The following is a 17,633-nucleotide window of genomic DNA, read 5'->3' on the forward strand; positions in this document are numbered from 1 at the left end:
TGACCGTCATGTTTCCGTTGGTCAGCCTGACAAGGACTCTGGACGAGCTCTCGGTGAATCTCACCTCGTCTCAGCTGGTCCAACCAAACCTGGTGGTGCAGTCGGCCCAGGTTCCTGCTGGTGGTACCCAGGGAGTCCAGTTCACCTCGCTGTCAGGTTAGCAGGACTGGTGATGAGTTCATGAACGGTAATGAAGGAGCAGTTTGTGATTTCCTCTTATCGTGCTGCATTCAGGGAAATCTGGAAGTTTTGTGCCTGAGAGAATCAAGCTGGACACCAACACGTCAGGGATCAAGGTGGAAGAGGGATTCATAGCCGATGCCCTGATTTACATACGGTTCCCTGAAGGTGAGTTTCCTGCTCAGCGACTGTAGTTTTTATTTCATTGTTTTGATGAACTGATTGTTGGATTTTTCTCACTTCCTGTCCGTCCTCTCGTCTCAGGGACAGGTGTCCGCCAGGATCAGTCCAGCGTCTCTCTGGGTTTCGTCCTCTACCAGAACGACAACTTCTTCCAGTCAAAACTCTACAGGAGGGACAAGGCCACCGTCAGGGTTCTGTCGGGCAGTGTCAAGGATCAGGAGCGCGACGTGGTGCCGCAACGTGTGGAGATGATGTTCAGACCGACGGTGAGTTCACATCCAACAATGAACTGTCTGAGTTTTACTGTAACTGGTTCTGCTAGTCTGCCCGAGACCTAAACCAGTCTTAACTGGTCCTAACGGATGTTTGCTGGTGTCCTAATGGTGTAAAGTGAGTCAGTCATGGCACCAGTGAGACTTGGTTTGGTTTTAACCTGAGAACAGAGTTTTTGCCTTTCATTGTGAAGGTGTGGATCTCGACAGGAAGATGAATGATTAACTAACCTCTGGTCCCCTCGCTGCAGCTGATCAAAGGGAAGACTCTGCACGAGTTCTCCTGTGTTTACTGGGACTACAACCTCCAGGACTGGAGCACCTTCGGCTGCAGGAAAGGAAGTGCTTCAGACGGAGTGGTGACATGTGTCTGCAACCACACCACCAACTTCGCTGCTCTCTGGGTGAGTATCAGTAAAACTGAACTAAAACGGTTGCCCGACATCTGATGGTGTTTGTGTTTCAGTCTTTCAAAGAGGACTACGACTACGCCGAAGCCCTGGACATCATCTCCATCGTGGGACTTTCTTTTTCCATCCTGGGTCTGGTTGTGACAATCATTCACCACCTCACAGAAAGGTTTGACTCCACTGGTTCTGTGTTGGGACTCATCTGAACATCTTAACCTGAGTGTGGTTTGCTCTGCAGCTTTCAGAGGAAGTCTGATGGTCGTCAGAACAACCTGAACTCAAAGCTGGTCCAGCTGAGTATCTGTGTCTGCCTGCTGGCCTTCATCATCACCTTCCTCTCCGGGGTGCAGAACTCGGCGAGCGAGCCTGACCTTGAGAACAACACCGTGTTGGAAACGGACGAGTACGTGGAGTCAGACCGGGGCTCGTGCACGGCGGTGACGGCTCTACTGCACTTCTTCCTGTTGGCCACCTTCATGTGGAACAGCATCTACGGCACTCAGCTGGTGCTGCTGATCTGGACGATGCGCCGCAGTCTGCCACCGTACTGGACGCCGCTGAGCCTGGTGGTGGGATTCGGTACGACACCCTGGACGGCTTCATATTTAATATTTGTAAAAAATCATGTTATTTACTTCCTGTTTCCTGTCAGGAGTCCCAGCTGTCTTCATGGCGGTCACCCTGGGAACAACCTACAGGATGGACAACCCTCTGGGATACAGACAGGAGGAATTGTGGGTCTATACTGGTCCTAAACTAGTCTTAACCTGTCTTAACCAGTTCTAAACCTGTCTGAACCTGTCCTAAACCAGTCCTAACCCAGTCTTAACCAGTCCTAACTCAGTCTTGACCAGTCCTTACTGGTCCTAAGTTACCGGTCTTTACTGGTCCTAAACCAGTCTTTACTCGTCTTCCAACCATCACTGACTCATGTACTCATGTTGTGATCATGTGACCTTTCTGTTTGCAGCTGCTGGCTCGCAGCTCTGGACAAAAACAAACACTTTGACTACGGGAAGCCAATGTTCTGGGGCTTCGTGGTCCCGGTCGGCGTGATCCTGATCTACAACACGGTGCTGCTGGTCCTGGTCTCACTGACCACCTGCGGGGTGGACTACAAGCTCACCAGGTAACACCGTCAGCTCCGCCCACCGATTCTTCACATGTGAGCATGTATGAACCTTTGTGACCTCTCAGCACCAGGCGCCAGTCTCTGAAGAACAACTTCCTGATCAGTTTCTCTCTGGCGGTGATGCTTGGTCTGTCCTGGGCTCTGGGTTACCTGGTGCTGTTCACCACAGACCCCACCACCCACCTGGTCTTCAGCATCTTCTTCTGCCTCTGCACGACCACACAAGTAAGTCTGCTCCGTCTGCTCCGCCTTCTTCTTCTTCTTCTTCTTTACAGGAAGAGTTGGTGGCTCCCCACGTTAAGAATCACCTTCCTCCTCGTCTGTTTCAGGGTTTTCAGATTTTCATCCTGTTCACGGCCAGAACGCCGACCTTTAGAGCCGCCGTGCTGCGTTCCTTTCACAGCGTCACCTCAGCCAGCAACATGTGGAAGACCTTGCTGAGCTCGACCAACTCCGAGGACTACGAGGAGATCAAAAAGAAAGAGACCAGTAGCCTGTAGGACGGACCGGGACAACCAGACACACATCCTGCAGTTTGACAGCAGCCGGTTCTACTGGTTCTACTAGTCACATGTAGACCTAAACTAGTCTCTACTGGTCCTAAACCAGTCTAAACCAGTCTCTACTGGTCCTAAACCAGTCTAAACTAGTCTCTACTGGTCAAACTGTTATCAATCATGGATAACCCTGACCACCCTCTCCACCACACAATAGACAGACAACAGAGCAACTTCTCCAGAAGGCTCAGACAACTTCGTTGTCTCAAAGAACGCTACAGGAATTCTTTCCTGCCCCAAGCCATCAGTCTGTACAACTCCTCAACTGTGTGTGACAGATGACACTCTGGACTTTTGTTTTTTTTCTTGCACATTTGCACATGGTTGTTTTGGGTAAATGGCTGTAAATTTTTAATCTTACCTATATTCGGTACACCTCATTTCAATCTAATTTAACATTTCTTTTTAATATTCACCTTTAATATTCACTTATTCACTTATCTTATAATCTTGTTAATATTGTGTATACTTATTTTATTTTTATTGTTGATTTTAGCTTTTGTTATATTTATGTATGGTTGAATGCCTGTACATTGCTGCTGCAACAGAGAAATTTCCCAGTTTGGGATTAATAAAGAAACTATCTATCTATCTATCTATCTATCTAAACCAGTCTAAACCAGTCTCTACTGGTTCTACTACTCACATGTAGACCTAAACTAGTCTCTACTGGTCCTAAACCAGTCTAAACCAGTCTCTACTTGTTCTAAACCAGTCTAAACCAGTCTCTACTGGTCCTAAACCAGTCTAAACCAGTCTCAAAGTGTTGTAGTTGTGATGTCAGTGATGTTTAGTTTGGTTTTAACCTGATTCCAGTTCCTCTGAGAACCCTGTGATGTTGATGGTAACTTTTTGTGTTCTTCTAATAAACGTTTACTGCATTCAGAACCTTCACTGACTCATCTCCTCTGACCCGTGTTGACATGACTGAGCCTCTAGAGGGCGCCATTACTCCATCTACTCTTTTACACAACGTCCCAGCTCTCAGAATAAAAACAGAAGATAATGAATTTAACATCTTCCTCAACCTACACTACCAGTCAAAAGTTTGGACACACCCTCTCATTTAATAGTTTTTCTTTATTTTCATGATTGTTTACGTTGTAGATTCTCACTGAAGGCATCAACACTATGAATGAACACGTATGGAATCATGTAGTAAACAAGAAAGTGTGAAATAACTGAACTATGATTCATATATTAGAGTCCTCAGAGTAGCCACCCTTTGCTTGATTACTGCTTTGCATTCACTGGATGAGCTTCATGAGGTCGTCACCTGAAATGGTTTTCCAACAGTCTTGAAGGAGTTCCCAGAGATGCTGAGCACTTGTTGGCCCTTTTGCCTTCACTCTGTGGTCCATCTCATCCCTTAACCATCTCTATTGGGTTTAGGTCAGGTGACTGTGGAGGCCAGGTCATCTGGTGCAGCACTCCATCACTCTCCTTCTTGGTCAAATAGCCCTTACACAGCCTGGAGGTGTGTTTGGGGTCATTGTCCTGTTGAAAAATAAATGATGGTCCAACTAAACACCAACCAGATGGGATAGCATGTCACTGCAGGATGCTGTGGTAGCCATGCTGGTTCAGTTTGCCTTCAGTTTAGAATAAATAAACAGGGTTATAAACAGTGTCACCAGCAAAGCCCCCCACACCATCACACCTCCTCCTCCATGCTTCACGGTTGGAACCGTGATCATCAGCCCAAAGCACAGATTTCCACTGGTCTAATGTCCATTCCTTGTGTTTCTTGGCCCAAACAAATCTCTTCTGCTTGATGCTTTTCCTTAGTCGTTGTTCTCTAGCAGCTGTTTGACCATAAAGACCTGATTGGTGCAGTCTCCTCTGAACAGTTGATGTAGAGATGTGTCTGCTACTAGAACTCTGTGCCATTGATCTGGGCTCTAATCTGAGGAGATGTTAACTTGTGATTTCTGGGGCTGGTGACTGGATGAACTTATCCTCAGCAGCAGAGGTGACTCTTGGTCTTCCTTTCCTGCTGCCGTCCTCATGTCAGTCAGTTTCATCGTAGAGCTTGATGGTTTTTGCAACTGCACTTGGGGACACATTCAAAGTTTTGGCAGTTTTCTGGACTGACTGACCTTCACTCTAAAACTCTAAATATGAATCATATTTGGAGTTATTTCACACTTTGTTGTTTACTACATAATTCTATATGTGTTCATTCATAGTGTTGATGCCTTCAGTGAGAATCTACAATGTATATTATATTATATTATATTATATTATATTATATTATATTATGCAGCTGGAGCAAAGAATCGCAGTTTAGCATCTAACCAGAAGTGCTTTAGGCAGTAAGTGCATGTGGCATAAATAGTATATCAGTAGTATGGTACAGGTTGTTTTTACAGCATGTGGACAATATTTATATTGCATTTGTTCGTTAAATGTGAGTAGACTATAAACAGGAACTATAACATAATTTACAATAAAGGAGATGGGCAGATAATAAATTAGATGATACAAAATACAGATAAAGTGAGAAATGAAACAGTGCATAAACAATTAGCAGTAACTACCTGATGTTAGTAAATTAATAAAATGTTCGGTACATTCAAAATAGTCCATGTGGCGGGTGGGACGAGTCCTTCAGAATACTGTAAATGGCCTTGCTTTTATATAGCGCTATTCTACCTATTGGTACTCAAAGCGCTTTACAGTCACAGACACATCTAACCATTCTCTCTCACACAAGCACACACACATTCACACACCAGTGAACGCACTGGGAGCAACTGGGGGTTCAGTGTCTTGCTCAAGGACACTTCAGCATGTGGCACATTCCGGGGATCGAACCGCTAACCCTCTGGTTCGTGGACAACCTGCTCTACCTACTAGGCCACAGCCGCCCCCAATTAAGAGCTCGACACAGACAGAGCTTCTTCTGGACGTCCTCAGTGACAGGGAGTGGAGTTCCTGTGATGCTCTGGGAGGTTTTCACTACCTGCTGTAGTCCTTTGTGCTCCACGACAGAGCAACTCCCATACCAGACTGTGACACAGTTGGTAAGGAACTTCAACTGTGACCAGGTGCTGTACCTCTGAAGGCTATCTCATTGTTGTTGTTGATGTCGTCTGTGAACTTCATGATGGAGTTGGATCCATGCACAGGTCTGCAGTCGTGGGTGAAGAGGGAGTAGAGAAAAGGGCCTCAGCACACAGCCTTGTGGCTCACCTGTGTTGAGTGTGACAGTGGTGGAGCAGGTGTGGCCTGACCTCACGTGTTGTGGTCTGTTGGTCAGAAAGTCCATGATCCAGTTACAGAGGGCGGTGTTGGTGCCCAGGGCTCCAAGTTTGGTGATTAACCTGGAGGGGAGGACAGTGTTGAATGCTGAGCTGAAGTCAGCAAACAGCAATCGTTCATAGGTGTCATTGTTGTCCAGGTGTGAGAGCACAGAGTGCAGAGCTGTGGAGACTGCATCATCTGTGCTCCTGTTACTGCGGTAGGTGAACTGGTTTGGGTCCAGTGTGGGAGGGAGGGAGACCTTCAGGTGCGCCAGGACCAGTCTCTCAAAGCACTTCATGATGATGGGTGTGAGTGCTACGGGGCGGTAGTCGTTGACGAACGTTGGGTTGGAGTGTTTCAGCTCTGGTACTATGGATGTAGCTTTAGAACATGTTGACACAGCTGCTTTGGTGAGGGACAGGTTGAAAATGTCCGTGAAGATCCTGGTGAGCTGCTCCACACATGCTCTGAGCAGACATCTATCTGAATCCACCACCAGGAGAAGAAAAGACCAGAGACAATGAGGAAACAATGAGGCCTCCTCCATTACTGGAATTCATGTCACATCTGTTGAAACTCTGCCTGGAGGCACTACACATCAGCACTGCTAAGCTAACAGCATTGCTAAGCTAACAGCTTTGCTAAGCTAACAGCACTGCAGAGCCAGCTGAGTTCTGTCTCCACCCAGTGGACAGTAGCTGTAGCAGCTGTAGCAGCTTAGTTTGTGTTTCTTCTCAACAATGAAGTTGTAAAGGAACTTCCTGTTTACATTTTGTTGATCATAAAGTTTTACAAGTTGATGGTTTCTGTCACGTTGCAGGTCAGAGTCCTTTATAGGTGACTTATCAGAGCAGATGAAAAGAAGACAATCAGAGTCTGATCAGACTCCTGGATCTAAACTCTGATCAACATGGACCGACACCTACTACTCGTCTTCACTCTGGGTGAGAAATCAGACGACTAACGACCACTAATCTCTACTCGTTGGTGTTCCTAATAAACTGACATCAACCCTAATATTTATATAATATATAATTTATACAGTGTTAGCATGCTATCACGCTAAACAGTTACTACATGTTTGCTAGCATTAGCATGTTAGCATTGCCAGGCTAATTGTTGTAACATTGATGTTTCCCCACAGTTGGACTATTGTCTACAACAAATACTGCTAGTACTGCTCCAGGTACTACAGCTGCTCGAGGTACTACAGCTGCTCCAGGTACTAGCACCGCTACGACCACCACTACCACCCCTACTACCACCACTACCACCCCTACTACCACCCCTACCACCTCTACCACCCCTACTACCACGACTCGAAATTCTACCACTGCTCCAGCTACCACCACTGTCACCCCTACTACCACCACTACCACCACTCCTACTACCACCACCACTACCACCCCTACTACCACCACTGTCACCCCTACTACCACCCCTACTACCACCCCTACTACCACCACTACCACCACTCCTACTACCACCACCACTACCACCCCTACTACCACCACTGTCACCCCTACTACCACCCCTACTACCACCACTACCACCCCTACTACCACTCCTACTACCACCACCACTACCACCCCTACTACCACCACTGTCACCCCTACTACCACCCCTACTACCACCACTACCACCCCTACTACCACTCCTACTACCACCACCACTACCACCCCTACTACCACCACTGTCACCCCTACTACCACCCCAACTACCACCACTACCACCACTCCTACTACCACCACCACTACCACCCCTACTACCACCACTGTCACCCCTACTACCACCCCTACTACCACCCCTACTACCACTCCTACTACCACCACCACTACCACCCCTACTACCACCACTGTCACCCCTACCACCACCACGACCACCCCTACCACCACCACTACTACCACCCCTACTACCACCACCACCCCTACTACCACCTCTGCGAATTGTAATTTGGGGGTATGGCAGGGCGGTGTCTGTGTCTGTCCTGATGGGTATAGTGGACCAACATGCTTAGAAGGTAAGTACATAACTGGACCAATCACACCTTTAGACCTCCACCTGTCAATCAAACTGATCAGCTGTGACTGAACTCCTAGAAAACTTCTGCAGAGCCCAGAAGATCGTTGACTTCACCTTCCCACAAACGCCCATCGGCTGGTTTGCATACTCAGAGGAAACCTGTCCCAGTGGAATGAATAGTAAGATTCCACCTGTCCCTTCTTTACATCTCCATCTCAGTCCATCATCCATACTTCAGGTCTGTTTGTCGTCCACTCAGTTGGTAAACCACAGGCGTCCACCAGATGTTTGTCCAACACTGGATCAGCTGCTTTTGACAAACCAGTAGAGCTCAACTGCAGCCAGACGCTCAGCGACATAAAGCAAAGTGTGAGAGCTGCTGATCATTCTTTAGAAGATCCTGATGCCTGGATCGTCACCATCATCCAGTCTGACTTCCTGTCAGGTCCACTAATTAAAGCTCTTTGGTCCCTCAGCTCGACAGTGAAGCTGATTTACAGAACCTGGCCTCCAGCGCTCAGATTCTGACGTCCAAGCCTGAAGAGCTGACGCCCGAAAACGTGACGACAGCAGTTCAGATAGCAAACACTCTGCTGAACTCCAAGAACATCACAGAGGTAAAAACACAAAAACTCAAAAGGTCTGAAAACGTGTCTGAGTCTAAACTGTTGTCTGTGTTGCAGAGCGTCAGGGTGGCTGCAGTGGCGACGGTCAGTCAGCTGCTGGACGCCAAGCCAACAGACGACAAGTCCAGCCTGAGGTAAACCAGCACACCTTTCTATCGATCTGTTTGTCTTAGAGCCTCAGGCCGGCCTCAAGCACAGGGCCCAGCTCCAGGTTTCTTCTTGTTAAAGGTTTCCTTGCACCGTCGTCTTAGTGCAGCTCTGGAGGTTTCTGGTTCTGGAAAAAGCATAAGTATGCTAGCATCAGCATTCTAGCATCAGTATACTAGCATCAGTATGCTAGCATCAGTATGCTAGCATCAGTATGCTAGCACCAGTATGCTAGCAGAGGCGACGCTAACAGGCAGATAAGTGGGTTTAATCAAAAGTCTGACTGGTTGAGTGTTTGACCGTCATGTTTCCGTTGGTCAGCCTGACAAGGACTCTGGACGAGCTCTCAGTGAATCTCAACTCATCTCAGCTGGTCCAACCAAACCTGGTGGTGCAGTCGGCCCAGGTTCCTGCTGGTGGTACCCAGGGAGTCCAGTTCACCTCGCTGTCAGGTTAGCAGGACTGTTGATGAGTTCATGAACGGTAGTGAAGGAGCAGTTTGTGATTTCCTCTTATCGTGCTGCATTCAGGGAAATCTGGAAGTTTTGTGCCTGAGAGAATCAAGCTGGACACCAACACGTCAGGGATCAAGGTGGAAAAGGGATTCATAGCTGATGCCCTGATTTACGTACGGTTCCCTGAAGGTGAGTTTCCTGCTCAGCGACTGTAGTTTTTATTTCATTGTTTTGATGAACTGATTGTTGGATCATTCTCACTTCCTGTCCGTCCTCTCGTCTCAGGGACAAGTGTCCGTCAGCATCAGTCCAGCGTCTCTCTGGGTTTCATCCTCTACCAGAACGACAACTTCTTCCAGTCAAAACTCTACAGGAGGGACAAGGCCACCGTCAGGGTCCTGTCGGGCAGTGTCAAGGGTCAGGAGCGCGACGTGGTGCCGCAACACGTGGAGATGATGTTCAGACCGACGGTGAGTTCACATCCAACAATGAACTGTCTGAGTTTTACTGTAACTGGTTCTACTGGTCTGTCCTAGACCTAAACCAGTCTTAACTGGTCCTAACGGTGTAAAGTGACTCGGTCATGGCACCAGTGAGACTTGGTTTGGTTTTAACCTGAGAACAGAGTTGTTGCCTTTCATTGTGAAGGTGTGGACCTCGACAGGAAGATGAATGATTAACTAACCTCTGGTCCCCTCGCTGCAGCCGATCAAAGGGAAGACTCTGCACGAGTTCTCCTGTGTTTTCTGGGACTACAACCTCCAGGACTGGAGCACCGCCGGCTGCTGGAAAGGAAGTGCTTCAGACGGAGCGATGACATGTGTCTGCAACCACACCACCAACTTTGCTGCTCTCTGGGTGAGTATCTGTAAAACTGAACTAAAACGGTTGCCAGACGTCTGATGGTGTTTGTGTTTCAGTCGTTCAAAGAGGACTACGACTACGCCGAAGCCCTGGACATCATCTCCATCGTGGGACTTTCTTTTTCCATCCTGGGTCTGGTTGTGACAATCATTCACCACCTCACAGAAAGGTTTGACTCCACTGGTTCTGTGTTGGGACTCATCTGAACATCTTAACCTGAGTGTGGTTTGCTCTGCAGCTTTCAGAGGAAGTCTGATGGTCGTCAGAACAACCTGAACTCAAAGCTGGTCCAGCTGAGTTTCTGTGTCTGCCTGCTGGCCTTCATCATCACCTTCCTCTCTGGGGTGCAGAACTCGGCGAGCGAGCCCAACCTTCAGAACAACTCCCTCTTGGAATCAGACGAGTACGTGGAGTCAGACCGGGGCTCATGCACGGCGGTGACGGCTCTACTGCACTTCTTCCTGTTGGCCACCTTCATGTGGATCAGCATCTACGGCACTCAGCTGGTGCTGCTAATGCGGACAATGCGCCGCAGTCTGCCATCGTACTGGACGCCAATGAGCCTGGTGGTGGGATTCGGTACGACACCCTGGACGGCTTCATATTTAATATTTGTAAAAAATCATTTTATTTACTTCCTGTTTCCTGTCAGGAGTCCCAGCTGTCTTCATGGCGGTCACCCTGGGAACAACCTACAGGATGGACAACCCTCTGGGATACAGACAGGAGGAATTGTGGGTCTTTACTGGTCCTAAACTAGTCCTAACCAGTCCTAAACTAGTCCTAAACTAGTCCTAAACTAGTCCTAACCCAGTCCTAACCAGTCCTAAACATGTCCTAAACCAGTCCTAAACTAGTCATGAACCAGTATTGACCAGTTGTTACTCGTCCTAAGTTACCGGTCTTTGCTGGTCCTAAACCAGTCTTTACTCGTCTTCCAACCACCACTGACTCATGTACTCATGTTTTGATCATGTGACCTTTCTGTTTGCAGCTGCTGGCTCGCAGCTCTGGACAAAAATAAACACTTTGACTTCGGGAAGCCAATGTTCTGGGGCTTCGTGGTCCCAGTCGGCGTGATCCTGATCTACAACACGGTGCTGCTGGTCCTGGTCTCACTGACCACCTGCAGGGTGGACCCCAACCTCACCAGGTAACACCATCAGCTCCGCCCACCGATTCTTCACATGTGAGCATGTATGAACCTTTGTGACCTCTCAGCACCAGGCGCCAGTCTCTGAAGAACAACTTCCTGATCAGTTTCTCTCTGGCGGTGATGCTTGGTCTGTCCTGGGCTCTGGGTTACCTGGTGCTGTTCACCACAGACCCCACCACCCACCTGGTCTTCAGCATCCTCTTCTGCCTCTTCACAACCACACAAGTAAGTCTGCTCCGCCTTCTTCTTCTTCTTTACAGGAAGAGTTGGTGGCTCCCCACGTCAAGAATCACCTTCCTCCTCGTCTGTTTCAGGGTTTTCAGATTTTCATCCTGTTCACGGCCAGAACGCCGACCTTTAGAGCCGCCGTGCTGTGTTCCCGTCACAGCGTCTCCTCGGCCAGCAGCTCGTTCAACAACAAGTGGAAGACCTTGCTGAGCTCGACCAGCTCCGAGGACAACGGGGAGATCAAAAAGAAAGAGACCAGCAACCTGTAGGACGCACCGGGACAACCAGACACACATCCTGCAGTTTGACAGCAGCCGGCTCTACTGGTTCTACGAGTCACATGTAGACCTAAACCAGTCTCTACTGGTCCTAAACCAGTCTAAATCAGTCTCCTCTTGTTCTAAACCAGTCTAAACCAGTCTCTACTGGTCCTAAACCAGTCTAAACCAGTCTCTACTGGTCCTAAACCAGTCTAAACCAGTCTCAAAGTGTTGTAGTTGTGATGTCAGTGATGTTTAGTTTGGTTTTAACCTGATTCCAGTTCCTCTGAGAACCCTGTGATGTTGATGGTAACTTTTTGTGTTCTTCTAATAAACGTTTACTGCATTCAGAACCTTCACTGACTCATCTCCTCTGACCCGTGTTGACATGACTGAGCCTCTAGAGGGCGCCATTACTCCATCTACTCTTTTACACAACGTCCCAGCTCTCAGAATAAAAACAGAAGATAATGAATTTAACATCTTCCTCAACCTGCACTACCAGTCAAAAGTTTGGACACACCCTCTCATTTAATAGTTTTTCTTTATTTTCATGATTGTTTACGTTGTAGATTCTCACTGAAGGCATCAACACTATGAATGAACACGTATGGAATCCTGCAGTAAACAAGAAAGTGTGAAATAACTGAACTATGATTCATATATTAGAGTCCTCAGAGTAGTCATCCTTTGCTTGATTACTGCTTTGCATTCACTGGATGAGCTTCATGAGGTCGTCACCTGAAATGGTTTTCCAACAGTCTTGAAGGAGTTCCCAGAGATGCTGAGCACTTGTTGGCCCTTTTGCCTTCACTCTGTGGTCCATCTCATCCCTTAACCATCTCTATTGGGTTTAGGTCAGGTGACTGTGGAGGCCAGGTCATCTGGTCCATCACTCCATCACTCAAATAGCCCTTACACAGCCTGGAGGTGTGTTTGGAGTCACTGTCCTGTTGAAAAATAAATGATGGTCCAACTAAACACAAACCAGATGGGATAGCATGTCACTGCAGGGTGCTGTGGTAGCCATGCTGGTTCAGTTTGCCTTCAGTTTAGAATAAATAAACAGGGTTATAAACAGTGTCACCAGCAAAGCCCCCCACACCATCACACCTCCTCCTCCATGCTTCACGGTTGGAACCGTGATCATCAGCCCAAAGCACAGATTTCTACTGGTCTAATGTCCATTCCTTGTGTTTCTTGGCCCAAAACAAATCTCTTCTGCTTGATGCTTTTCCTTAGTCGTGGTTCTCTAGCAGCTATTTGACCATAAAGGCCTGATTGGTGCAGTCTCCTCTGAACAGTTAATGTAGAGATGTGTCTGCTACTAGAACTCTGTGCCATTGATCTGGGCTCTAATCTGAGGAGATGTTAACTTGTGATTTCTGGGGCTGGTGACTGGATGAATTTATCCTCAGCAGCAGAGGTGACTCTTGGTCTTCCTTTCCTGCTGCCGTCCTCATGTCAGTCAGTTTCATCGTAGAGCTTGATGGTTTTTGCAACAGCACTTGGGGACACATTCAAAGTTTGGGCAGTTTTCTGGACTGACTGACCTTCACTCTAAAACTCTAAATATGAATCATATTTCACACTTTGTTGTTTACTACATAATTCTATATGTGTTCATTCATAGTGTTGATGCCTTCAGTGAGAATCTACAATGTAAATTATATTATATTATATTATATTATATTATATTATATTATATTACGCATCTGGAGCAAAGAATCGCAGTTTAGCATCTAACCAGAAGTGCAATAGGCAGTAAGTACATGTGGCATAAATAGTATATAAGTACTATGGTACAGATTGTTTTTACAGCATGTGGACAATATTTATATTGCATTTGTTCGTTAAATGTGAGTAGACTATAAACAGGAACTATAACATAATTTACAATAAAGGAGATGGGCAGATAATAAATTAGATGATACAAAATACAGATAAAGTGAGAAATGAAACAGTGCATAAACAATTAGCAGTAACTACCTGATGTTAGTAAATTAATAAAATTTTCGGTACATACAAAATAGTCCATGTGGCGGGTGGGACGAGTCCTTCAGAATACTGTAAATGGCCTTGCTTTTATATAGCGCTATTCTACCTATTGGTACTCAAAGCGCTTTACAGTCACAGACACATCTAACCATTCTCTCTCACACAAGCACACACACATTCACACACCAGTGAACGCACTGGGAGCAACTGGGGGTTCAGTGTCTTGCTCAAGGACACTTCAGCATGTGGCACATTCCGGGGATCGAACCGCTAACCCTCTGGTTCGTGGACAACCCGCTCTACCTACTGAGCCACAGCCACCCCCAATAAAGAGCTCGACATAGACAGAGCTTCTTCTGGACGTCCTCAGTGACAGGGAGTGGAGTTCCTGTGATGCTCTGGGAGGTTTTCACTACCTGCTGTAGTCCTTTGTGCTACACGACAGAGCAACTCCCATACCAGACTGTGACACAGTTGTTAGGATGCTCTCAATCAGTGGTAGAAGTTCACCAGGATGGCTGAAGACAGATGGTTCTTCTTCAGCGTCCTCAGGAAGAAGAGGCGCTGGTGAGCTTTCTTGACCAGGCTGGAGGTGTTGGTGGTCCAGGACAGGTCCTCTGAGATGTGGGTCCCCAGGAACTTGAAGATGGAGACACGCTGGACAGCCATCCTGTTGATGTGACGTGTGCTTCTTCTCTCCTTCCTGAAGTCCACAATGAGCTCCTTGGTCTTGCTGGTGTTAAGGAGCAGGTTATTGTCGGCGCACCATGTGACCAGGTGCTCTACCTCTTCCCTGCAGGCTGTCTCATCGTTGTTGGTGATGTCGTCTGTGAACTTTATGATGGAGTTGGATCCATGCACAGGTCTGCAGTCGTGGGTGAAGAGGGAGTAGGGGCTCAGCACACAGCCTTGTGGCTCACCTGTGTTGAGTGTGACAGTGGTGGAGCAGGTGTGGCCTGACCTCACGTGTTGTGGTCTGTTGGTCAGAAAGTCCATGATCCAGTTACAGAGGGCGGTGTTGGTGCCCAGGGCTCCAAGTTTGGTGATTAACCTGGAGGGGAGGACAGTGTTGAATGCTGAGCTGAAGTCAGCAAACAGCAATCGTTCATAGGTGTGGTTATTGTCCAGGTGTGAGAGCACAGAGTGCAGAGCTGTGGAGACTGCATCATCTGTGCTCCTGTTACTGCGGTAGGTGAACTGGTTTGGGTCCAGTGTGGGAGGGAGGGAGTCCTCCCACACTGAAATTGAAAATGTCCGTGAAGATCCTGGTGAGCTGCTCCACACATGGTCTGAGCAGACATCTATCTGAATCCACCACCAGGAGAAGAAAAGACCAGAGACAATGAGGAAACAATGAGGCCTCCTCCATTACTGGAATTCATGTCACATCTGTTGAAACTCTGCCTGGAGGCACTACACATCAGCATTGCTAAGCTAACAGCATTGCTAAGCTAACAGCTTTGCTAAGCTAACAGCACTGCAACGCCAGCTGAGTTCTGTCTCCACCCAGTGGACAGTAGCTGTAGCAGCTTAGTTTGTGTTTCTTCTCAACAATGAAGTTGTAAAGGAACTTCCTGTTTACATTTTGTTGATCATAAAGTTTTACAAGTTGATGGTTTCTGTCACGTTGCAGGTCAGAGTCCTTTATAGGTGACTTATCAGAGCAGATGAAAAGAAGACAATCAGAGTCTTATCAGACTCCTGGATCTAAACTCTGATCAACATGGACCGACACCTACTACTCGTCTTCACTCTGGGTGAGAAATCAGACGACTAACGACCACTAATCTCTACTCGTTAGTGTTCCTAATAAACTGACATCAACCCTAATATCTATTTAATATATCATGTACACAGTGTTAGCATGCTATCACGCTAAACACTTACAACATGGTTGCTAGCATTAGCATGTTAGCATTGCCAGTCTAATTGTTGTAACATTGATGTTTCCCCACAGTTGGACTATTGTCTACAACAAATACTGCTAGTACTGCTCCACCTACTACAGCTGCTCCAGGTACTACAGCTACTCCAGGTACTACAGCTGTTCCAGGTACTACAGGTGATCCAGGCACTACTGCTGCACCAGGTACTAGAGCTGCTCCAGGTACCACTGCTCCTCCAGAAATTACTACTGCCCCTGGTACTACCACTGCTCCAGGTATTACCACTGCAACTGAAACTACTGCTGCACCAGGTACTACTCTTATTACCACTACTCCAGGTACTACCACTGCTCCAGGTACTACCGCTGCTCCAGGTACTACCACAGCTCCAAGTACTACCACTGTTCCTGAAACTACTGCTGCTCCAGGTACGACTCTTACTACCACTGCTCCAGAAACTACTGCTGCACCAGGTACTACTCCTACTACCACTGCTGCAGAACCTACTAGTGCCCCTGGTACTACAGCTGCACCAGGTACTACCACTGCTCCAGGTACTACCACTGCTCCTGAAACTACTGCTGCTCCAGGTACGACTCCTACTACCACTGCTCCAGAATATACCAGTGCTCCTGGTACTACCGCTGCACCAGGTACTACCACTGCTCCAGGTACTACTGCTGCTCCTGAAACTACTGCTGCTCCAGGTACTACTCTTACTACCACTGCTCCAGGTACTACACCGAGTACCACTGCTCCAGACACTACTGCTGCTTCAGGTACTACTCCTACTACCACTGCTCCAGGTACTACTGCTGCTCCACATACTACTCCTACTACCACGGCTCCAGGAACTACTACTGCTCCAGGAACTACTACTGCTCCAGGTACTACTGCAGCTCCAGGTACTACTGCAACTCCAGGTATTATTCCGAGTACCACTGCTCCAGAAACTACTGCTGCTACAGGTACAACCACTGCTCTAGAAACTACTGCTGCTCCAGGTACGACCACTACTCCTGAAAAAACTGATGCTCCAAGTACTACTCTTACTACCACTGCTCCAGAAACTACTACTGCTCCAGGTACTACTGCTGCTCCAGGTACTACCAGTGCTTCTGAAACTACTGCTGCTCCAGGTACTACTCTTACTACCACTGCTCCAGGTACTACTCCGAGCACCACTGCTCCAGAAACTACTGCTGCTGCAAGTACTACTCCTACTACCACTGCTCCAGAAACTACTGCTGTTCCAGGTAGTACTCTTACCACCATTGCTCCAGGTACTACTGCTGGTCCAGATACTACTCCTACTACCACTGCTCCAGGTACTACTGCTGCTCCAGATACTACTACTACTACCCCTGCTCCAGGTACTACTTCTAGTGCCGCTGCTCCAGAAACTACTGCTGCTCCAGATACTACTTCGACTACCACTGATCCAGAAACTACTACTGATCCAGGTACTACTGTTGTTCCAGGTACGACCACTGTTCCAGGTATTGCTCTTACTACTGCTGCTCCAGGTACTTCTGCTATTACTACTGCTCCAGAAAACACTACTGATCTATATACTACTGCTACTCCAGGTACTACTCCGAGTACCACTGCTCCAGAAACTACTACTGCCCCAGGTAGTACCGCTGCTCCAGTTACAATCACTGCTCCTGAAACTACTACTGCTCCAGGTACTACTCCTACTACCACTACTCCAAAAACCACTGCTGCGCCAGGTACTACTGCTGCTCCAGGTACTACTTCTACTACCACTGCTCCAGAAACTACTACTGCTCCAGGTACTACTGCTTCTCCAGGTACTACTCCTACTACCACTGCTCCAGAAACTACTACTGCTCCAGGTACTACTGCTGCTCCAGGTACTACTCTTACTACCACTGCTCCAGAAACTACTGCTGCTCCAGGGACTACTCCTGCTACCACTGCTCTAGAAACTACTACTGCCCCTGGAACTACCGCTGCTCCAGCTACTACCACTGCTCCTGAAAATACT

General features: G+C 47.6%; 1 protein-coding gene across 1 annotated transcript; it reads left to right on the forward strand.

Moving 5' to 3' along the window:
• Nucleotides 1–7,989: 7,989 nt before the first annotated feature.
• LOC311509597 (adhesion G-protein coupled receptor G7-like) lies at nt 7,990–11,747 on the forward strand (the record flags this gene model as incomplete). The annotated part of the gene is made up of 15 exons (XM_084574828.1): nt 7,990–8,000; nt 8,093–8,181; nt 8,262–8,371; nt 8,479–8,619; nt 8,686–8,762; nt 9,097–9,227; nt 9,306–9,403; nt 9,446–9,700; nt 9,936–10,088; nt 10,151–10,263; nt 10,333–10,673; nt 10,747–10,828; nt 11,089–11,247; nt 11,316–11,475; nt 11,565–11,747. 15 exons carry the CDS (start codon nt 7,990–7,992, stop codon nt 11,745–11,747), a joined length of 2,103 nt encoding a protein of 700 aa, XP_084430954.1.
• Nucleotides 11,748–17,633: the final 5,886 nt, after the last annotated feature.

The sequence above is a fragment of the Chelon labrosus genome (assembly GCF_963514085.1).
Source record: "Chelon labrosus genome assembly, chromosome: 24".
NCBI lineage: Eukaryota > Metazoa > Chordata > Actinopteri > Mugiliformes > Mugilidae > Chelon > Chelon labrosus.